The following is a 23532-nucleotide window of genomic DNA, read 5'->3' on the forward strand; positions in this document are numbered from 1 at the left end:
CCAAAGGCCGAAGCAGAAACGAATTCTTAGGTGCTGATGTTGGTGCACCCCTGAGGAAAGCCGGGACAGCCACTGTGAGTCTGTCCTGTGGTCCAGAAAAATCCAGAAAGCAGGAACTGGGAAACCAGCCCCTTTGCGCTGCGTGGGCAAGAGGGCAGCAGTCCTCTTGGGAAGCTGGTGCTGGTACGGAGAGGAGGAACCCTCCTAGGAGCATGTTTGCACAGTGGTTCCTCTGGGGAGGAGCGGAGCCGTAAGGTGCACAAGGCCCATTCCTAGAGGGTGGTGGTGGCATCATGCACTTTGGGCCATATGTACTCAGAGGTGTTTAGGCAGCACACTTATTCATGAATACTTACAAGTATTACACTAATATCTAATATGAAGGTAAAATCAAATTGCTTTGAAGACATAATAAGCTATTTTGTTAATTGAACTGTGTACACAGCTTCAATTTGAATGGAAATGATTGTCCACGTTAAATAAGTCATTTTCCTTTACACCGTATTTTCAGCGGCATCCTTAAAACAGAATGACGTCTTTTGGTGCATTTTCAATCGGTCTTTCCTGTTCTTTCTTCTTAGAATATCTCGCATGGTCGTAGAAATATATGATGATGATAGAAGCAATGTTCAGAAAAATGATGAGCAGCATGATCCAATACGAGTATCCGTAGGTGTGTGCGGATTTGGTATGCGTCTGCAGAAACGAAAAGCATCCGTGGGCCAGTTCTATAGACAGGTCACTTTCTTCTATGCTCACAGGAAAAAGTATCATGGCTATAAGTATGAAGATGCCTAGAAAATATAAACACAGATGTTAGAGGTGGAACTGCAGTATTATCTATGTAGCTACTTGTAAATAGTCTCCTTGGTTAGAATACCTGGACTAGGACAAAAAATAATCTCTCCTATTAGTAAAATATGAGAGCATTTAAAGAATTTTTGTCCCACCTAATACTATCTGTCAGGTGTTTTGACATGGGTAACTATATTTTCTGCTAAAATTAATGGATTCTCACTGACTATTCTTAGATAAGGCCATTTAATGTAATTTTTTTCATTGAATTTAATGCTGATGAGTATAATATATTCAGCCTTTGATTTGCAGAGTACCTATTTGATATGAGCCCAAATTCATGGGACGTGCAGTATCACAACTGGATCGAACCCTGAGCAATCTGTTCTGCCTTCAGGGTTGGCCCAGCTGTGCTCAAGAGCTTAGACTTCGAGACATCACGTTCTTTCCAGCCTGAATTATTCAACGACTCTGTCATGAGCCAAAATGAGATGTCTTATTAGATCTGTATCTGTTTCCTACAGCCTTCTGAATGTAAACGGAGTTCAGTTACTTTGACACTTAGCTAAACAATGCTTTTCCACCTCTGCTTTCATGGTGCTAACAGATGTATAATCTCTCAACACTGGTGAAAATATTTCTATTCCTCCCCTCTACGTACACCATCCTACAGACAGTCCCTTTGAAACAGGTTCAGGTTTTTTTTGCAGGAGGACACTGGACTTCCAGGTCATCTGCTAGGAGAACGAGGAACCTTCAAGACATACTCGCACATCAAACGATGCATGGGTTTTTTCCATCAAAATGTGCCCACGGCAAAATAGACTTCCAGGTCATAGCACTTACAGGGCTGTAAAAAGTAACCACAACCCTCAGCCGACACGGGGGTTTACTTGCTCACTAATATTTACTTTGGCAAGCCCGCGGTCCTTTCGTTTCAGGTCACAGCTTGCAGATTCAGGCTGCAAAACGGGTGCTGGGCTTGGGACATGAACTTTCTATGTGATAAGACAATGACCTGGTTGTCTCAAAAGTTGAATAATTATCTAATCTAGGCTTCTGCTCCCTTTTATTATTATTATTATTATTATTATTATTACTACTACTACTACTATTATTGTGTTTCAAGGCATCCACAGCTGTTTCAGCATCTATCCTTATATGCTGTGTTAGCCATGGCTGGAGAAAAACAGGGGGGTTTCACACCCCCACATGTACTTTCTATGATTAAGATTCCATTTATCTACACGATTCCCTTTCCATCAAGGGCTGATTTTGGCAAGGGCAGCTTGCGGAGTGTGGCCCCAGGACAGGACAATGCTGCTGGGGATGCGGCTCAAGGGAGAGCAAGCTCCCGCTCCACGAGCGGAGCGGCTTTGGACCTGAAGAGCTTTTGAAGGACACAACACCCACGCTGAAGTACTCTGTAATGAGGTGTCTTTAAAGAAAATTTTCTGAGTGCAAACCTAGTATTAGAGGAACGTATAACCCTCTTGAGACAAATCGAGTGTGAGGGCTGAAGTCATTACCATAGCAAGATGAAGAGGGTAGGAAAGTGCGTTAGAGGCAGCCAGGCTCAAGCCCACCAGCTGAACGAGGGGTTACACCTCCAGGGAGCTGTTTGACCGAGTTCATGTTTCTAACAACTCAGCATTTGTACCTTTTTTTTTTTTTTTTCCTGCTTCGTGAATGTTAAAACTTATCTTGATCTGTGAAAGTGCTTTCTAGAGAAGGAAATAAATTTTGCCGTGACTCACTCCTCCTAACTGCCACCCTGCCGTGCTAAAGCTGTTGTGGATGTATTTGATTTATTACGTTTTTCAGAAATGAAGACAGGATCCATCCCACAGATTAGACCTTAGAGGCCTAATTTGGTAGGTAGGTAACCCAGCAACAAATACGCTACAAACACCATACAATAGTGACATAAGGTCCTAAAGCGGTTATCAAACTGCAGTCACATCCAGTGTAGACTTTTCCGTTATGGTTTCATTCTGTATTTGTCAGCTTATTCTGCTCTTCTCAATGTGCATCATGCACGAAACAATGCTACACCTGTCGGGGCTTTGTAATTTCCATTTGTGCTTCCAGTGAATCCAGATTCCTACTGATCGATGGTGTCACTTCAAGTAACTAACACTATTTTACTGGTACTTAAAATATAGTTTTCAAGTACCTCAACAGACATGGTTGAAAACCAAACCCAACTGAACAGAATACTTTTCCAAGTGTTTAATTTTACAGATATATATTTCTTAATCTTGGAATTGAGAGAATATAGTATTCATCCGCACAGTGGGCAGAACGTGGTCATCATGGCATGTGTTACTCACCGCACAAGGAATTCCAGGTATAAACTCCGATGGGTCCCAAAAATGTCTGGTAGGGATTGCTGACAACATTAGTGCAGGTAAATCCAGAACTCAGCAGGGAACTCAGTAAACCGAGAACCAGGATCACAATAATTGCAGTGATCATGCTTTTCGCCCTGGTGCCACTCAGGTTATCTGCAACTGAAATACAGCGGCTCAGTGTTGATAATCAACTTTCCTAGCATGGTCTGGTGGGCTTGGACGACCTTATCGCTTACTGACATGGTTGTAATTGAAAGCTAATAAGCAGAGATTTGGCTGATCTGTGAGGTTCAGGATTAGAAGGAACAGTAGTTTTGGACACAGCACATGAACTTAAATCCAAAATGGGATGAAGGTACATTAGTCTGAAATATTAGTCTGGAAACATTCCAGGCCAGGTTGGGCAGGGCTCTGAGCAACCTGATCTGGTTGGAGATGTCCCTGCTTCTTGCAGGGTGGTTGGACTGGATGGGCTTTGAAGGTCCCTTCCCACCCAAATCATTCTGTGATTCTATAAGTGTACATCTGCTAATCCTGCAGGCACACAAACTTCTTGGGTATTGAGTTGGGTAGTAATAAACTTATTTTCCTTAATGTTTCTGTAAATATTTCCTCTTGACAAGGCCAGACAGAAACTTTATGCCTAAATCAGACCAGAAAACTAGATGTTCCTCTGCCCATTGTTCCTGAGATGTCTGGCAACTTCCACAGATGCCTGACTTAAAACTTGGCTGCAATTGTAGATTATTTCCTCTTAATTTAGCAGCAGTCTCCCTCATATGGAATAAATCTGACAAGGGGAACAGCTTCTAAAAGTCCTGTGAAGCCATTAGCCTGGAAGGGTGAGGTGCATTTGTAAGACAAACATAACTGAGTATGGTCATTCCTGGACAGACACGGCATGGTCGGCCATTGAGCTGGTGTTCATACCCTGACTAGATCTGTCTCTTCCCATGTCCTGCAGAAGAAAATAATGGTGGAGACAGTAGGACATGTAGGTTGTTGCCTGGTGTAGTTTCTGTAGCTAGGTCCATGGCTGCCCACGTGCACTTGGCACATACAGTCAACCCCTCCAGGACTGGAAGTGATTTTCTTGTTTTTGCCTAAATCCTTCCAGTTATTGGATATGTTGCTGATAACAAGAGACACGAAAGTGAATGCAATATACTCAAAGTGTAATTGCAGTATAGCTGCGTGGAAATATTTTATTTTCTATCTTTCAATTTAAAGATTGAAACAGCGACTACAACGTGCCTGTGGCTGCCTTACCCCGTAATAAATACGACAACGGTTTCAAGCTCTATTCAAATGGGTGTCGTGGTAGAGTCATCTGCAGGAAAACTTCCTTCCTATGCTGCTTTTAATACAAAGCCATTATGGCAGAGTATTCAGTGCGTAAATTGGAGAAATCATAGCAGGAAAACTATCAACAAAAACAGTAAAAACCCCGTAAAAAGAAAATAAACACTCATAACAAATAGAAGAGCTATTGGAAGTAAACGAAAAAGGAGAGCTCCTCTCTCATTTTATACATTATTCCTGGTAGAAGTTAATTTCTGTTTGAGGAAATGGCAGGTAAGGATGTGTTATGGAAATCAGATGCAAATTTAAGCAATTCTCCTAGAAGAATAGGAGAGAGAGATGTTCAGGAGAAATCACTCAATTAAATGGAAGCGAGCACAGAGCAGTCGCGCTGAAGCAGCCTCGCTGCTTGGGCACTGCCTGGTTCGAGGAATAAGTCTGGAGCCACACCAGTCAGGCTTGTGTCATTTCCCTCTGGCAGCCTTCCTTAATTTTGTCACTCGGAACATCTCCAGAATCGACTGGCTACATCTATTGCACCCCCTAATTGATCGTGTTTGTCTCTGACAGTGATCTGCAGTTCGGGGGACGGAATTTTGCCAGACTCTGCCTGTTGTAAGCACATCTGCAACAGTACAAGACTAAAAGTTTCAAATGAAATGATGATTTTGTGACAGTAAACTTCCCCCCCCCCAACAAAGCAGTCTGAAGGAATCTACAGTAGCTGATCTACCTGAATGGGATTGATAGTAACCTAGAGCTGGAAAACCTCTGCATCAGTGTAAAATAACCGAATTCCAGGATGAAAGCAGAGGGTTTTGTCTCCATCAGCTCTCTCTTTAATCTCCTGTATCATTTTTTTTTTTTTTTCCATCTTTACCTATTGTACAGTTGGATAGAATTTCCCAAACTTTTCCTGACCTGAGTGTGAATGATGTCTGGCTGACAGCCTGGAGATCTTTCCTAAGCACTGCTTAGCTGGCAGCTTTTAGGAGGTTGTGCTTACAACACACAATGAATTTTTCATTTAAAAAAAAAAAGCAAAACAAAACCAAAACCCAAACAAAACAAAAAAAAAAACCCAACAAAGTAGAGTTCAACCTAGCTTTCCACTTTTCAGGAGATCCCATGGAACACCTGGAAACTGATGACAGCATTAATAAAGTTCCAGCAACGTTCAAGCATTTGTTATGTATTTTTAAAGTCGGAAGGTTAATCGATTCCTCTCTGCTGTACAAATTTCACACTTCCTCATGTGCTGTTGGCCTTGTGGGTTGTCAGTAGTCAGATAAAGCCTGACTTTACAGGGCTCTCTGGGTGTGCCTCTTCCTGCACCTTGCTCACCCTTTTCGTGTTTGACTTGGAAACCGGCAAAGCTGGACACAGGCTCTGTTACAGATCTTATATTCACAGGTGGTTCCTTTCTAAGCCAAATCATTAAAACAGGTAACGAAGACTCCAAGGACTCAAGTTATCTAATAACTTTTATTCTGCTCTTCCCTAGAGCCTCCGAAGGAGCCGTATCGATTTATCGCTCTACTGATGTCGTTCAGGGCCGTCTGTTAGAGGCTACCCTGACCAGGCAGTTCATGCACTGCGCACGTACAGAAACCATATTCCTTTGCTTGTCTATCATCTTTATGCTCAGAAATTTATTTTAATGTTGTGGTCTCCAAAATAAGAAGTTGTGGTCTTTGTAAAGGCTGTTGATCATCTGCTTTTGTATGGCCATTAATAAAAGCCAACCTGGATTACTGCAAACAGGTACTCTGTATCCCCAAGCTATCATCTTTGATTTACTTTTTCATCATTCCCATTCGTTTTTCACCCCCAAATTTGAAAATGCTATTTGAGAAACACAGCAGAGACCCCCACCCAGGCCATACTTGCGTGCTGTGATTTAAAAGGATCCTTATAACTCTTGTTACTGCTTTCTGAAATGTTAGAGAAAGCACAGCACTTCATTTCTCCATACTTAAGGACATCATCAAACAAAAGACCTCTGCTGTCTTAGGAGAACTCGATTATTTGAATTTAAAAATAGTATGGATGCAATTCTGTGAAGTATTTCTTCTATTTCAAGAATGTATGGAACCATACTTCATATAAAATGTGACAATCATGCCTAGTATAAAGCTGAAGAATTAATTTAAAATCAGTTCATTTAATCTTGGGTATATGCCTAACTGAACTGGTGGGGGATGTGGCAAATCCGTACTTAGACTATTCATAAAGTGCGACTTTCTTTCAGCAGCTGTTGAAGGCAACTAGCAACTCATTTTGTTCATCCCTAAATGGCCGATATGTGAGAATTGAGATGACAATTTGTAATTGATGAGCGCAAAACCCTAGATCTTGTAGGGCGAAACCACCACCAACACCAAAACGCATGTAGACCATGCAAAGAACTGAAGTCCTTTACTGAAGCAATTAAAATCTGTATCTCGGTAGCGCCCAGGCCCTGGGACTGGGTTGGGTTAGTAACTGTGCAGACGAAGGCGAGACCGCATCCTTGCCCTGCGATCAGCTCTCCACGGGTGGACTCCTGGTTTCACATGGAGCCCTGTTAAAATCAGCACGCGTCTGCCCGCACGGCGCAAGGTTTGGGGCTCGAGCCAACTGGCATGGGGAGATATAACCATATGTACGCTATTTTTATAAATGCATGTTTACTCTTCTAAAAATTACTTTGATTATTCTGATGTGACTGTAAAGAAGCTGGCTGGAAAGACTTGTGACTTTTTTCTTTTTGTTATGTCATTATTTTAATATATGCTATATGCTTTGTTAGGAGCGCTGCCGCGTTCAGGTTTCTCATTGCAATATTAAAATGTGAACTGGCTTGCGTGATACAGCTTTGCCTCTGCGGTAATTTGGGTGCCTGTTGGTACCGATACAATTTCTGTGCTAAATTAAGGTGGGAAAGAGGTAGGAGATGGGAACCATCTGGAGGCTTAGGTCTGCTGTCCTCTACAGTGGTGGCTTTTTTGTGATGGGACATCTTACACCAGCTTACCAGAAAAGAAAAATTCTTAAAATACATTTTACGTTTCAGAATTGTTTGACCTACTCTTCCAAATTTTCACTGTGTTTCTTTTGACTGGCTTTTTTCACTTTCACACGTGGATATCAGCATTATTGCTTTGAACTCACTGAGACAGCAAGATACATAAAATTGGTGCAAATCCTTGATTCTTGCAACAGCTTTCTACCTTTGGGGTCTGTGAACGGTTTTCTTCGTGTCAGTAGACCTACTTATGGATAAAGTTAAGTGAATCTTTGCTGAACTTTGTGAAATCGGTATTGAGTCTGTGCTTCATACTCAGTATGCGTAATTTCTTGCTCCCTGTTTTCTTTTTCTCATGTTTTGCTTCCCATACTAAGATTTCTCATGCTTGTCTTAACTTTCTCCAAGGTTGCTCTACGTAAAGCCTCTTCTGGTCTTCCCCTTATTTTTAAACCTTGTTTTATTTCTATGTAGCATTCCTCGTCCTTATCTCTCAGTTCTTCTGTCCTCCTTTAATAGTTAATATTTTTTTTTCTTCTACATTAATTCTACCATTAAGGATAAATACCAAGACCTGCAGATGCACAAAGAGTAAGACCTGTTGCATACAATGTAAGAGTTTAATTTGAATCTACTGGCTGTTTGCTGAAATGTTATTCTAATAACCTCCTTCCTAAGCTCATCTCAGAGTTTTTTTGGAAAGTCATGATGATGAGGAGTCACCTGAAAACCACAGATTGGGTGAGGGAAGAAGGGCCTTAGAAAATATGGCAAGCCATGCTGTAATCCATACTCCATGGTCTAACACAAGAAAAAAAGACACATGGAAGCCTAAGCTTTGAAAACACTAACCAAATGGTTAAGTTTGATAATACCAGTTAAAAATGGAATTATGTGCTCTTAAAGGAAGAAATAAAAGGGAAATTGTCATAAATATGTAGGTCCAGCACACTTATAAAGACTGTATCTATCTGAACTCCTGGTTTATGTGTTTTGTGCTTTTCCCTTCAATAGCCTCATAAAACCTCCTTCTATAAAAATGATGTTAATTAGATACGTGGTGAAATGTTTTAAATCAAATAATTAATTAAACATAACAAAATTAAAAAAAAAAATCCTGGAAGGTGAATTAGGTTTGTAATCCTTTAATAAAATGGTAATTGAAGGTTGCCTTTCTGTTCCTCACTGAAAACTTCTGAAAATTAAAATCAGTTTTACACAGAGTTCCTATTTTGCATTTTTCCCCTGTTCCAAGGCGTTGACTAAGATCATAGGTAATGAGAAGTAGTTGCTATTGATAAGAATGCTGCAGCATTTCTGTGCTTTTCTGAGGTCTTATTTTACATCGCTTAAATCCCCACATTAGTTTATAGATATTCTTGTTCTCACTTAGGATATTATGCTCAGATGAATAAAAGAATGAGCCGCGGTTCCTACATCCATCACCTGCATGAGCAAGAAGACGCCATCCACTTCCAGGCGTAACACCACTCACCTTGGAAAGCCTGTTCTGAAACTTGAAGCCCCGCGGCGACAAACTGTTCACAGGTACCGCTAAAGAGTCCGTAGCGGAGGCTGACGATGACGCTGGAATTTGTGCCGGAAAAGCGAACCTCACTACTCATCCAGTGCTGGGTGGCCAGAACAACGCAAATCAACACGAAAGAGCAAATGCAGGTAAAAAAGGCGGATGCAAACATGGCTGTTTTTTTTCTGGACGGCATTTTGTCGAATGGATGTTTTCCACCGGTTCAGGGTGTTTTCTTCTCTTTAGTCCTGCTTAGCATGAGGTGATTTCCTCCTTCTCGCTATCTGGGATCTGCTCTCTGTGCTAGCAGAATGTCACCCTGGTAAACTTTAAGCAGCAGTGGTAATAAAAGTGTGAAATAATTGAACTTTGGTCTGGAGTTGCCATAGTCACGACAAAACCACCCTGGCAAAGGCCGGGAGGAGTTGTCGGCAGATGATTTACGATTGCCTTGCAACTGTAGCTTTTCAGATCACGGCTCTGGAGAAATCTCCTAGAGCCCGACGTCTGCGGGTTCCCAGCTCGCCGTACCGCTGCCAGGGAGAGTTTTTACTCCCTGACAAAATTTTCTGGCTGATAACCAGGCTGGAAATAATTTTTGCTTAATCTGTATCTAATGTGTTATGGTAAAAAGTACCAAAATGTTCCTTTTCTGTTCAAATTCCCAGCTTGCTTAACAGCCACCCAAGTGTCTCTCTTGTGAACTCTTCTGAATTCTTTACACTCTGTGAAAACACTGGGTTGCTCTTGGCTTTTTGGGGAGGTACGGAGGTTCTATCTACTGTCAATAGATTATTTTTTAAGGAAGAGCTATAATTCTTAATTAAATTCCCTATATTTTCACACAATACCTCCTTCTTTTTTTTACTTTTTTTTTTTTTTTGACAGGGAGGAAAGAAATACCTTGAATAGGGATTCATTTCAATGAGGTAGTGTACACATAAAGGGAGCAATATTGAGAAAAAATCTGTTCTGGACTATAAAACAAGCGAATATATTATTTTCTTCTGCCCAAACTGACCTAAAAAAAGACAAAAGACAGTAACAACACGATATCAAGCAGAATGTACATTGCTTAGTAATAACATTGAAGACAAAATGCTACAATTTGGGGTAAACTAGGCACCAAGGTCCCTGTTTTGTTTGTGTGAAATCTGAAACCTAAATTAATAACCTAGTGTCGGGATAAAGTACCAGGCGTTCCATTAGCTTTTATTTCTATTAATTATAATGTCATTATTCCATATCATACTGAACCCACGCTTCTGGATCATCCAGAGTTTTTTTAGTTAACCCTTAGAAAGCTTTTCAGCTGTTCTAAATAAATAAGTCCAGTACTGCAGTTAAATTTTAACCATAGCAATAGGGGTAAACTTCATCAGACTTTTGATTTTCAGCTGCTGCTCAGTGGTCCTTCTTTGGCAGACTCGAGAGAACCAAATTTAACTGAACTGAGCATCTACACCTTTAAAAAAACCGAAATAACGGTGACTAAGAGCTGTTGGGGATAGCCTGCAGTTCCTTTCTGAGCAACCTTACTGTATTATATTTAGTTTTCAGTGACTCAGCCGAAATTTTTGTGGCTGAATAATCGAAACTCTCCTGAGGCCAGGAGAATTACTCTGTAAATGAGATCACAATTTGCCTTTTTCTTCCTTGTCGCCTCGAAGTTAAACTATTCTCTACCAATGATGTAATTCCTTGTGTCTTCTTTTCTTGCAGCTACCTGTAAAGGTATCATATAACTTGTGACCAAAATCGTAGTTTGACACGACACACCTCATCACTTGGGAGAAAAGAGACTGGTTTCCTCCAACTTAGAGAAAATGTTTCCCAATCAGCGTCTTACCAGCTGTGCCCCCACGAATACAGGCTCAGCCCTGCACAACGGTCAGAAAGAAAAATTAGAGTAATTAACTGTGAATCAGATGGACAGTAGAGACATTTGGAATCCTTTGCTATATAAAATTACACGTAGCCCTTTATTTTTAAAGGTGGAATATGTGAACATTTCTCTTCTGTTCATGTAGAAGTTGGCTTACACTTACACTGATATTTTTGATTTTGCTTGGACACCGCCTTTGTGGAACACTCTTGTGTAGCACACAACACTTTCACATCCTTTTTGTTTTCCATTTTCCATGCAGAGGAGCTCAGCATCTGAGACGGCAAGATCCTTGAGCTGCACTCGGCCCCAAAAGGAGCTGATAAACCCCACGCAAGGCAAAGGTAGGCACAGCACTGCAGGATCAGGCCATGCATTACCAATGTTATTAAACTGTAATTGAAACAAATTAATATAAAAGTACTACAGAATACTAAGAACAAGATTTTTTTTTTTTTCTTCCCTCTGGTCGCTTTGCAGCCAGCGTTCTGAGCGGTGATGGAAGCAGGGATTTGTTTCTCCCTTTTGGACTGGGAAATCGAATAAAGCGTCATTAATTTTATTCTAGCTGGAGATGAAAAATTTGAAGGTCAACTGAACTGCAAAATTATTGCAACAACTATTTGGAAAAGTGCGAGGGACGCGATCACAACCATTTTTGTGTGACCGTACCCTGTGCTGTGGATTTGTACTATTCCATCTTCTGATTTTGTTCTTCTCTTGCTCTGAGATGTCCGAGGGTGTCTCTCTTTTTTTTTTTTTTTTCTTTTTATCATACCTCAAAAGATGACTTGCAAAACTTTAAAATAATGTGTTTAGGTGTTAAAAAGCTGCTGTCATTCATGACTGAACGACGGCAAGTTGAGTAGTCAAGTACAGTTTATTGAAGGGTGGGAGGAAAAAAGCCTTCTGGCCTTGTAAGAAGCAGAAAATCTGGCCTTTGCAATATTTTCAATTTAATAAAATGTGGCTTTGAAGCTGTGTCAAGGTTTGTAATGTTTAGAACAAACCCCAGAGGTGAAGATGGGAAGAAGAGCTGGCAGGGCAGGCTTTCAGTTATTGCAATTTCTGTAGCAATTACGAAGATATGTAGTCTTGAATACTTAAATATATTCCTAGATACTCATAATTCTACATTCCAAATGTAAAAATCTTAGACAAATAGCTCTTTGAAGTCATTAAATGAGCTACCGCTGAGATGTTGCATATTCTCAAGCTTTTGCCCAATTATCCATACTTTAAAGAGTTTTCCCTGTGTTTTTAGGCTGAGATATATTTGCAGTTACAGAAATCACGTGCCTGCACCCGTTATTTGCTGTGCTGCCTCTGATTTTCTCACTCCTTCGGTACATTTACAATTTATATTTTGTTATGTCAGCAAAGAGACAGATCTACCGCACTGCTACCGAGGGTATAGCGGCCATCTCTCAGTAAATACAGAAGCCTGGTAAATATTTGGAGAGCTTTTGCCTGAGCGAAGGAAAGTGGTAGGATGACACTGGCTATCCTAGGCGTTAATAAGACTTTAGATGCTCCTCCTTGAAATCCTTTCTCTCAAGGCTGTGCCTACACAATACTGTCTTTTGGGTTTACAAGCACTGCACAGAAAGCAGGAAATACAATTTTATCTTACTCGGCGCTATCACGTTGGCTATCATGCTGGAATACTTGAAAGGAATATTTGATGTTCAAATATCGCCGGTTTCCTACCGTATCTTTCTCGAGCTCGAAGCAGAGGAGATCGTTTTTGTAACAGAAAGCAGCAAAGTGACTGGAATTATTCATGGGAAAGTTTCCACCGCTTCTACCGGAGTAACGTTACTTCCACAAGGCGAAAGGAGGGCTGGAGGTGCTGCGTCCTGCCAGAAGCTGCCGGAGGTCCTGCGGCTCCGCCGGCACATTGGTAGCAAGGGTGAAACGGCTGCCAAAGAGCTGACGTTTCCGAGAACGGATTTGATTTGTGATGGAAAGAGGAGAAAAGACAGATGAGCAGTGGGCTGTGAGACAAAGAAAAGCCGCTGAGGGAGCTCTACTGGGCTAAACCTGTAGACATCTACTGGTTATCATCTTATTTTTGCTCTGGTATTTCACTCTTCCAAGCTTTTAAATTTATTTTCTGATGAAGCGAGTAAGCTCCGTCAATGTAGCTAAATCACTTCAAATCCCACAGCACCTTTGTTTTGTATCCTCTCCCCTTTCCTAACAGCGTAAATTCTCTTCAGTCCTTGTCTGGAGAGAACTGAAACTGGGGTTAACGAGGCTGCGTTCTTCAGCTCCCCAGCTCTCAGACCCCGTGGAATCCAGTTTTCTGGATAAAGCACTGTATCAGAGAACATCACACTGTGTTGTTTTCCTCTAGCCAGCTACTGAAGATAAAATCACAGGCTTAACTCCCTCCTGTTGGCTCCCGCTCGCTGGTGTATCCTGAGACACATCAGCGGCATAAAGCCAGGCTTAGAGGGGTCCTGGACTCGGCTGCCAGAAAGCAGAGCTAGGAACGTCGATTTAAATTAGCAAGGCCAACTCTTTGTCAATAGTTATATTTAGGACCCGAATAGAGTGTGCTGGAGCAAGAAAGATTGTATGAAGTTTCTTTTATAAGTTTATTTCACAATTGTACAATTTATTTAGATATTCCTTTTATCTGCAGAAAAATCTCTTTCCCTCAAAAAATGTATGAATAACTCAAATGTGCATTTCCTTCGGTTCTTCATTGTACAACTTTGGCTTCGCACTTCCTTCTCATGACTAACTAATTTTGGACCCATGGTATAATTGTACTTTTAATTTCTGAACTTATAAAAAATGTGGTGATTTTATCCGACATGTATAATAATTCCATTTATTTTACAAGCAGTCATTTCAATTAATACACAATTTCTTGCAAATGGCTACTAGGGAGAAAATTGCTGACTTGCAGTCATTGGATCTATAAACACGTTCATTAAAATCAAACGCCTTCCTGGTGCTGTGCCCGTTCCCACTGCCATGTCTGCTGAAAAAATTTTAGCGTTCCGCTAAATTGCTGTTTCCTAGTCAACACGACGCCAAAGGGACGTAATTAGGCTCTGATTGAGCTTTCCGCAGAAGACACAAATATTCACAGATGTTCTAATATTTTGTTTCGTACAATCTGTAATTGTCTGACATCCTTTGGTACACTTAAAATAAACACGGTGCACACGGATGTGGGTTTTTGGAAGTAACATGTACGCCAGGGCCTCTTGGAGCAGAGATTTCTTCCGCAGGGAGATGTTTCTTGTTCTGGGAGAGGTGGTATCCTAGATGTGCCTTCCGACTCCCCGATTCTTGACTTTCCTTCAGCAATCCCCTCCTCCCTGCCCTATTTTTCAGCCTGATGTTTCTATTCTGGGTTTCGCCGCCTTCATTCACCGGCCCTGGGCAGCCCAAGCTGCTGCAGAGGTTTTTCTTGAAGGGGTGGGAAAGGCCTCAGATTGTCCCTTCCGCCCCAGGTTTGGCAGAGCAGTGGCGCGTTAAGGGCAGGGTGAGCAGAAAGGGGAAGGATCCCGGGCGGCTGTCTGATCCCGAGAGGCCTCCCAGATCCCGCCAAGCCGCGTCGCCATCTTGGCAGGCGAGGACGCCCAACCTGGCGCCCGCTGCCCAGGGAGAAGTCGGCGCCGTCGAATGCCTGGCCCATCCTCAGGAGGATGGACGGGGAAGGAACGAGATGCTTCCAACATGGGCGGGCAGCAGAATTTTTTCGGAAATTTCAGCTGGAAAGCGTGCACGACCCTGCTGGGCCGCGGAGCCGAGGACCTGTGTGAAAGCTCGGCGTTAAGGCCCAGTAACGCCATCTGCGCACCGAGCCGTTCCCAGCGGCAAGGCCTCTGCCCGGCGCTGGCCCAACCCCGCCGGTGTGCGGGGGTGCTCGGGTTCGGTACAGCGAGCGGAGGGGGGGGGTCCCCTCCGCCGCCCGGCCCCCCGCCGCCGCCGCTGCCATGCGGGCGGTGTCCGGCAGGCGGCGCCGAGGGGAGGCGGCGGCGGCGCCGGGGAAATTTCCTGCCTGGCTGCCGCCGCCTGTGCCCGCCGCCTCGGGCCGGAGACCGCCTGGGCGTCCCGGGGCCGGCCGCGCCCGCCGGCCCTGCGCGGGGGGCGCCGAGGGGGCCCGCGGAGCCGCCTCCTGACCGAGCCGGCGAGGTGAGGGGAGCCCCGCGGCTGAGGGCTGGCGGGTTTGCGGGGATGCTGCGGCGTCCGGGGCGTCCCTGGGTGCGGGTTGGGAAGCGACCGGGCTTTGCGTGCTCCTTCCCGCCAGGCTCGGGGAGCCGGGGCCGGCTGCCCGCTCTCCTTCTCCGGGGGCGTGTCCCTTTTTCGGGAATTACCGCCGTGCCGGCTTAGCTCGCTGGAGAGGCCGGAGGGACGGGCGCCTTCCCAGCTGGCACCCCGCGTCGGGGCGAGGTGGCCGGGTCGGGTGGTGGCCCGGTGGCTCCTGACCCGGGGCTGGCTGTGACACCAAGGTTTGTGGGTGACAGCGCAGCCGGTACCCCGGGGCCGAGGGAACGGCCGAGCCCCGCGGCCCCACGGAGGCGGGCATCCCTGTGAACTCGCCTCCGCGCCCCCCGAGTGGGGAGCGCCGTGTGTCGGCCCTCGAGCCCTTCCCGACCCCCGGGATGGGGCCCGCGTGTGAACTTCAGCTCTGAGAAGCCATTTCGCTCCATTTCACCGCATCCGTGCCGTTTGCATCCAGCTCTGTCCGAGGTGAGCGGGGCCGTGGGTGTACGCAGCGTTCGGATGTCCAGGACCGATGACCGGGGGGGGGTGACAGGGCTGCCTACAAACTCATTTCCCCTCCCTTGGCCAAGATGAGCGTTGCTTAAAAACCGTACAGCTCCATTTGCGCCATTTATTGGTTTCCGATGACGTTGGCCGGCTCTCCGGTGGCCCCTTCCCTTCGGCAGAGCCGTCGGGCACGGTGGGGCTCCGGGCTGCCCAGGGCCGCTGGCGGGGAAAGCACCGGCTTGCGTGGAGGTGGGTGGAAATCCTGCAGCTGGTTGAAAAACTTTGTGTTTTCCTTATACAGGCTGTGAGGGAGAAATCAAATAAGACTTTTGTGGGAAAAAAAAAAAAAAATCAAATTTATTGCTTCCAAAAAGAAAGGTATTGTGTTTTTTCCCTCCTCCTCTGCTTATGCTTTAATTTAAAATACTGGGAAAAATAATGACAAACCTCATGAAGATAATATAAAGACAACTTTTAACTGTCATCTCCCATCATTGGATGCTTGTTTTCACTTTAATCGTGGGTTAATGGGTGTCTGCTGTGAGACTGAACAGTGTTTTTTTTTAATTGGGAAAGGGTGTCTCCTAATTTTTTTCTGTGAGGTTGCTCTCCTTGTGGCTTGTTTCCGTAGAGGGACGTGATTTGCTGGGCGTGCAGCTGCGCAGCTTCTAAACCACTGCCTGTGTCTGATTTGTGCGGGGTAGAGGGTGCCGAGTTAAAAGAAATGATATTGCTTGTTGAGCTTTTTTTTTTTTTTTTTGCCAAAGATGTTCCAAAATCTATGAGAGAACTTGGAAAGTAGAAGGAAAGAGGCTAGGAATCTAAAAATATTTATTATGTGCGTGGCAATCTTAGCTTCTGTGCATGTTGTGCTTTGGGGCTTGTAAAAAAAACCAAACAACAAAGTAACTTTTGATGAAAATTAACAACATTCAGCTGGAAACTCAATGTCATTTACAAGAGTTTTTTTTCTGTGGCTATAGTGTGCTTTCCTCATCCAGGAGGCACATGAAGTTCCCAGTTAGCTTCACTGGGTAACAAATGAAACCATCTGAGTCTCGGTGTGGGAAGATGCAAGTGCTCCGGTGGCACCAGTCCCATCTTGTTCTTGCTGGAGGTGGATGCTGGGCCTTGAGGAGTGGAGTCCCTAACGAGGGTAACGATCTCTAATTACAGTCCCGATGGCACAGGGGGGCTCGTGGTGGGGCAGCCAGCCTCTGCTTTGTGCTGGGGGTGGTGGCACTTGTGCCCCGAGAGAGAAAGGGAGTAAGGATGGAGGTGGGACAAGCAGAGACCATCTGGCTGAGGTCTCCAAGATGAGCGGGACCATGCTGGTGTGGATGCACGGGGGCTCTGCGTTAGAGGTGAGCGAAGAGAGCTAAGCTAAAAAACGTTTGTTTTCTCAAGTGGCAGAATCTGTTGGTTTAGGAATGTGGGAGAAGAAGGGAAAGAAAATAATGGAAGGAACAAAATGGTGTGGGGGTAGTGTTTGGTTCCTTTAATTTGCTCTGACTTTGCTCACAAATTGAAGAATTGCATAGGAGCTGTGTTACACCAGCCATCCTTGTTGGCTGTGCTTTGACCAACATACACTGTATTCCTTAAAGGCATTTAATATATTCTTTCGAGTAAAAGATAAAATCTGAATTCCTAGTTTAAAAGCTTCCGGTGCCCCCGATGCCTTTAACAAAACCAGACATCGCCATACACCTCACCTCAGTGCCACGCTGCTGTTAGTACTACAGGAATTTATCCCCAGCCAGTGAAGTGCAGGTGCAGAGATGATAATTTTAGCACATTTGGGTCCTAGCTTGCTTTTCTGTCTTGCTTTCTTTCCTCTTTTCCACTTCAAGTGTTTGTCTCTCTGTTATCTAGCTCAGTCAGGTTTTTTTCATCCAGTTAACGGCTGATCTCTGCCAGAACAGCTGTCTTGCATCCCTGTTTTTCTTGATCTTATTTTTCTTCCCCCGCTCCCCCCCGTTGCATTCCCAGCTCCCGGATTATTCAGCCTGGGTGATGTCAGAAATGAACAATGTGGGCTGAAACTACTGAAAACTGGAAGGTGATGGTTCGGGGACTCGGCCGGTTTGAGGTCCGTGTAAGACGCTCCTCCTGCACGCGGGCTCTCGTGATGCTGACGCAGGGGACAGGCCGAGCTGCGGTCCTTGCGTTGCGCGGGTTAAGCGGGCTCGTGCGTGTTCCCAACTGGAAGGTGACAGCAGTGGCTGATGGGGACACTGAAGTTTGTATTATCTTGGCATCTTCCTCACAGGATGGTGTGTGCTTCATTATAGCGAAAGTTGCCCTCGTTAAATGAGTTTGTTTGAGACACGTGCCTCGCGCTGTGCCCGTACTGGTGACACACGTTATCAGTGAAGTGCTTGTACGCTTCTTCGTGTTTGGTGGTGTCCGGTAAATGTGTTAACCACCATTTCAGAGCAGGTCAGTCGTACTGTCGTGGAGAACAAACAGGAGCCAAGGCAAGCGTTGGATGCTGCGTAGGATGGCGGACAGAAAGATAAAAAAGAACACTGGATGTTCGCCTTACTGATGTGAGCGCAGTCCACGCCGCTCCTTGAAGGAGCGGGAGGTTCTGCAGGAGAAATTCTTCAAGTATAGAGTGATCTGGAGAGTTATGTTTGTACCTCCTTTGGATGATATTGTCATTTTGTAAGTACTGTCATTTTGTGAATGTGATTCTGTATTTCAGTCCCTATTTCCAAAATACTCTTCAGCATAGATGAGTGCCAGGGCTTAGCGCCAGGTGGAGATCCCGTGTCTGAAGGTTGTACCACAGCACTTGAAGGCCATCAGCAATGAATGAAGATGCTTTAGTGGAAAAATCATGCTTTTCCACTGAAATTTTAAAGCGAATGACTCTGTATCTGCAAGTACCCTGAAAATTTCTCAGCAAAAGCAGCTGGCAAGAAAACAGATGTTTTCGCTAGAAAGTGCTATTCCATTAGTGTCGAGGGGCTCAGTAAGAAGGGGCTGGCGGAGCATGGAGTAGAGATGGGGCAAACTGGGGTCTCGTTCCTGCCCGGAGGATGGGGAAGGCAGCAGTGACCTGCACTGTGGGACAAACCCTGCAGCCAAACCTCTTCTTTTAGGGGGATGATGCTGGCTTTTTAATTTTTATGTAAAACGTAGCTAGCAGTAGGTGGCAAGGTGAAGAGACTGCGGAGTATGCGGTTGTACGTTTGGGTTTACTGAAAGGCATAAAGGGCTTTTAGGAGTTTTGTAATTTAGGATTAGCAGGAGTGGTGCTTTCAAGGTAGGTGGGGAGAGGCGTAAGAAATTGCTGCTTGCTTAAAGAGGAAGGCTTGTTGCCATCATCATCATGTTTGAGCTGAGATAACCACGCAGTTTATCTGGTCCTAGAATGTAAGCCATACGCTGCATTTGAAGAAATATTGGGTTTTTAAGTTCGAGTATTGATACTGTAGTAAGAACAGTGCAACGCGGTGTTTCTGGGGAACAACGTACGCGAACTTAAACCTGGTTACTTGCTCCACATCCGGCACGTACGGGGATGCTGCAGCGTTCCGGCGCTGCGTCCTTGCTGCCTGGGGAGCGGCGGCGGAGGAGCCAGACCCGCGGGCTGCCCTCGTGCTGCCTGCGGTGAGCAGGGCTGTGTTTCCCGATCGGCATTTCACTCTTGATTTCTTGATAAAATATGAATGAAAGCAGAATCCCTCCGTAACCTAAAATATAATTTGCTGCCCTGTAATCAAAAGTATTGTAAATTGAATGGATACATTATTAAAGAGTTCTGAATGACGTATTCTTCGAGGAGCATCGTTCGTGGGTGCCCGGTATGCGATGCTCGTTTTATGGGTTGCGAGCTGTCCTAGGGAATGATTCAGATCTTGCTCTGACTGATTTGTGATGTGATGCAGCAGAATTCAAGCCGAATGAAAAGTGGCTGTAGCCACCAGCCTGCTCTGCGCAGGCTTTCTGCATCCTTTTTAACTGTAATCTTATCTTTTTTTTTTTTCTCTTTCTCATTGCCTGTGCCTTCCTGCATGAGATTTCGTCCAGCTGTAGTCTTTATCCTGTCTGATAACAATATGCATTGTATAATCCTGCTGCAAGGGTTAATATTTAAAATTAATATTTAAAAAAAAAAAAGTGGCTGTATTGATTCCGAACTTTTTGCTGAAATGTAGATATCTTTTAAATGTACATGTGCAACAGACCAGAAAGCTTGTGTAGTCCAGAGCTGAAGTGAGATATTGGTAAGACTGAGATTAGGAGAAAGGCAGCAGCAGCAATTTATTGGCACATTTGTACAGGATTTATTTGAGTTATTCACAACATGGAACATATTTTTAGAGGCATGTGGGGAGCGTTGTACTTCTTAATTCTGTCGACTTACTGCAGGTGTAGTAATTCTGTCAGCGACACCCTTTTGCCTGCCAGCACCCTCTGTGTTGTCTGCAGCCGATGCCCTTGGGAAATGGCAGGGGAGCTGGGAGATTTTCCTGCGCATAGGAGAGGGTGATGCTGTCAAACTGTATTTTGATTGCAGTGTGCTTGGGTTTTTCCTCCCAAGTCAGCCAGCCGATTATCTCCAGTGAAACAGTTCCCTAAACAAGTGCAGTGTTGAAGGCTGCTTTTTTCTGTCCTCCTGGTGCCCTAGAAACGCCCTTTTCCCTCTGACTCCTGACTAGTGACTCACAGTTGCAGCGTCGAAGTAGAAAGCTGCTTGCACAGGTCCAGTGCTTGCCCAGGCAGAAGTGACGTGTCCGTGTTCAAAGGTGTTTCCTGGCTCAGGGAAGAAATAGAACTGGAAATAAATTTGTTGGGGTAGTTTGTTGCTTGCAATAACAGCTTATTGTCGCTGGAAAATGTGGTACTCTTCAGTCCTGAGTTTTGCTGTCCCTTTTATCCCTGCTGTTAAAAGGAAAAGGTGTTCAGTCCTGAAAACTGAAGTTCTCAGAGATTTTCTAATGTAAAGTAATAATTGTTGGTAAGAATGGGAGATCTGAGCAGGTAAAACAAAAAAATACAGAACTGTAAATCAGGTAGAGGTGAGATGAGATATGAACTGAAAAATAAGAGCAATGGCAGTGACAGGTTCGCTGCTGAGAAGAGGCAGGAGAGTCGGGATGCCCAGCAGCTGGAAGAAGCTATCCCAGTCACACGGTGAAGGTAACGCACACAAACAGGGATGCAGCAACAGCAAGAATCCCCAGGAGGAATGCACTCCCAAAGAGGTCTTGGGGCAATAGCGCTATGAATTTTTAAGAGAAAGCAAATAAGCAAATAGAAGATTGACAAGGGAAGCAAGTGAGAAGTGTGTTGTGTTACTCATGTCATTTAAAAAAAGATCAGGACAGAATAATTAGATAAGCTGAAGGATAAGCTTTTCTTCCGCAGCAAGGGAGTCAAATTAACTAAGAGGTCTCCTCCTACTTCTAGATTTTGCCACTCTGGAAGCGTTGTAAGGTAATTCAGGATGAAATCTGCAACTCCACGGTCATGACAAGATCTTACACTTTTGAGACCAATGGGTTTCGAGTTTCCTGATGGTTGGGTTTTTCTTTAGTTGCTGTGGTTCTTGACTTTTCTTCCTCTGCAGTAAAATCAATCTCTCTTTCATCTGAGGTAATTTTAAAAGAAAGCTTAGGTAAAACAGAGCACTGCTGTCGTTCAGGACAGAGCCCCTTGCAAGGGACTTACTGAAGACCAGCAGAGAAATTTTAATTATCAGCCAGCACAACCAAAGACTGAGATGAATTACAGGAGGGTGATGCTTTTACACCACGTCTGCAGGAAAATTATGTTTAATGTGGATTGTAACGAGAATAGTTATGTTTGTATAGGGCTGCTACTTCCCTGTGGTCTTGTAGCCTATGGATCGTGGTGCCCCATGGTCTACTGGTATCCTATCTGTGTGTTCCCAGAGACGGGACCGCAGTCCATGAGGTTCATCCTGTGTCTTCTTTTATCTTGGCATTTGCTCCCATAACTTAGAATCGTAGAATCGTTTAACCGTTAACCTATGACTGCCAGGTCCACCACTAAACCCTGGCCCTAAGCACCACATCTACACATCTTTTAAACACCTCCAGGGATGGTGACTGCACCACTTCCTTGGGCAGCCTGTTAGAATGCTTCACAACCCTTTCAGCGAAGAAATTTTTCCTAATACCCAATCTGAACCTCCCCTGCCGCAACTTGAGGCCATTTCCTCTCGTCCTATCACTCGTTACTTGGGAGAAGAGACCAATGTCCTCCTTGCTACATCCTCCTTTCAGGTAGTTGTACAGAGTGATGAGGTCTTCCCTCAGCCTCCTCTTCTCCTGACTGAACAACCCCAGTTCCCTCAGCCACTCCTCATAGGACTTGTGCTCCAGACCCTTCACCAGCTTCGTTGCTCCTCCTCTTTGGACCCGCTCCAGCAACTTGATGTCTGTCTTGTATGAGGGGCCCAAAACTGCACGTGGTATTCGAGATGCGGCCTCACCAGTGCCGAGTACAGGGGGAACAATCACTTCCCTCGTCCTGCTGGCCACACTGTTCCTGATACAAGCCAGGATGCTGTTGGCCTTCTTGGCCACCTGGGCACACTGCTGGCTCATGTTCAACTGGCTATTGACCAACACCCCCAGGTCCTTTTCCACCAGGCAGCTTTCCAGCCACTCTTCCCCAAGCCGGTGGCATTGCGTGGAGTTGTTGTGGCCCAAGTGCTGGACCTGGCACTGAGCCTTCTTGAATCTCATACAGTTGGCCTTGGCCCATTGATCCAGCCTGTCCATATCTCTCTGCAGAGCCTTCCTACCCTCAAGCAGGTCAACGCTCCTGCCCAATTTGGTGTTGTCTGCAAACTGACTGAGGGAGCACTCAATCCCCTCATCCACATTGTGGATAAAGACATTAAACAGAACTGGCCCCAGCACTGAGCCCTGGGGAACACCGCTTGTGACTGTCTACCAGCTGGATTGAACTCCATTCTCCACAACTCTTTGGGCCTGGCCGTCCAGCCAGTTTTTACCTCCCTTTTGTTACCATCCCTGCTTCTTTTAATGCAAATTTTTATCAGCAACGAAGGGTAACTCTCTGGCCAAGGAGAGAAAGCCTGCGTAATCGCGGCTTGAAGCCAACGATGAGAATTTGTGGTTGAAGACCCTCTTGTTTTCAGCACATTTGATAAAGGACCTGTAAGTATTTCCTTACCAAGAGCTGCAGTTCTTCAGCCTCAGAGCCATTTTCACTGCTGCGTGGGACGCGTTTTAATTTTTCTTAGAGGGGCAATGCGCTTTTCAACCAACCTTTCTGTCTTCTCATTTAGTTTTGGTATAATGTGGCGATTTGTAAGCATATCTGTGTGTAAACTCTGCAGAGAACCGACCATAACTTTCTTGTCTTTCTTTGCGTTCCTAGCCTTAGTTTCCGCTGCAATATGCCGCGTGTTCCTGGAGCTGTGGTGCCGTGGTTTTCCGTGAGCATCAGGCGGTTGATTTAAACAAGCAGTGAATAGTGTCTGTGTTCTGTGGGTTTCCATGGCTCAGGTACTTTCTGAGGTTTTTAATTTAGGTCTGGATTTTGTGAACGCATTTAATCACACGCCACAGTGTCACTTAAGATATTTAATTAGCCAACAATATGAATTTATCTGCTCCCTGGCTTTCTGCTAATCTTGTGCAATTGGGCAAAGTTTGCAAATTGCTGCTGGGAGGGGGATTGTGGTGAAATAGCTTCCGTATTGCAGAAGAAAAGCCTTTGTATAACCCAGTTAAAAAGGCACATGCTTTTCCTCTTCAATACAGGGATGGCTTCACATTATCATTTTGTTTGCAGTTGTCAAAAGCTCATTAATTTTAAGTCAAACCACCTCGCTTGCTGCTTCCATTTGCTTTTAAATTACACACGTGCTGATCAGTCTTGAAAAGCAAAATTCAAAACTCAGCTGAGGGCA

The 23532-nt window shown here is 44.7% G+C and overlaps 2 protein-coding genes across 4 annotated transcripts in view; one reads left to right on the forward strand and one right to left on the reverse strand.

Annotated features, from left to right (window-relative positions):
• Positions 1–519: 519 nt before the first annotated feature.
• On the reverse strand, positions 520–9182 carry CLRN3 (clarin 3). Its single transcript, XM_010130693.2, has 3 exons — positions 8954–9182; positions 3129–3308; positions 520–794 (listed from the first exon to the last, which is right to left on the reverse strand). Exons 1-3 carry the CDS (start codon positions 9180–9182, stop codon positions 520–522), a joined length of 684 nt encoding a protein of 227 aa, XP_010128995.1.
• A 5715-nt stretch (positions 9183–14897) lies between these two features.
• Positions 14898–23532, forward strand: part of PTPRE (protein tyrosine phosphatase receptor type E) — a 98520-nt gene continuing 89885 nt past the window's right edge. The window contains exon 1 of one of the 3 annotated variants that reach the window (XM_086752106.1): positions 14898–15029. The gene's annotated coding sequence lies outside the window, so the exon portion shown is untranslated. Of the gene's footprint in view, positions 15030–15503; positions 15588–23532 lie in introns of those variants that run through there. The other 2 variants (XM_086752104.1, XM_086752111.1) reach the window with 2 other exon arrangements.

The sequence above is a fragment of the Chlamydotis macqueenii genome, chromosome 7 (assembly GCF_036417535.1).
Source record: "Chlamydotis macqueenii isolate bChlMac1 chromosome 7, bChlMac1.mat, whole genome shotgun sequence".
Lineage (NCBI taxonomy): Eukaryota > Metazoa > Chordata > Aves > Otidiformes > Otididae > Chlamydotis > Chlamydotis macqueenii.

Bases quoted from the DNA above. Each gene is read 5' to 3' on its own strand.
- CLRN3 (XM_010130693.2), bottom strand. From the start codon at position 9,182: ATGCCGTCCAGAAAAAAAACAGCCATGTTTGCATCCGCCTTTTTTACC. The intron at 3,309-8,953 runs GTGAGTGGTGTT...GCTGTATTTCAG, and splicing joins TTCAGAACAGGCTTTCCAAG to TTGCAGATAACCTGAGTGGC. The intron at 795-3,128 runs GTGAGTAACACA...TATATTTTCTAG, and splicing joins TACCTGGAATTCCTTGTGCG to GCATCTTCATACTTATAGCC.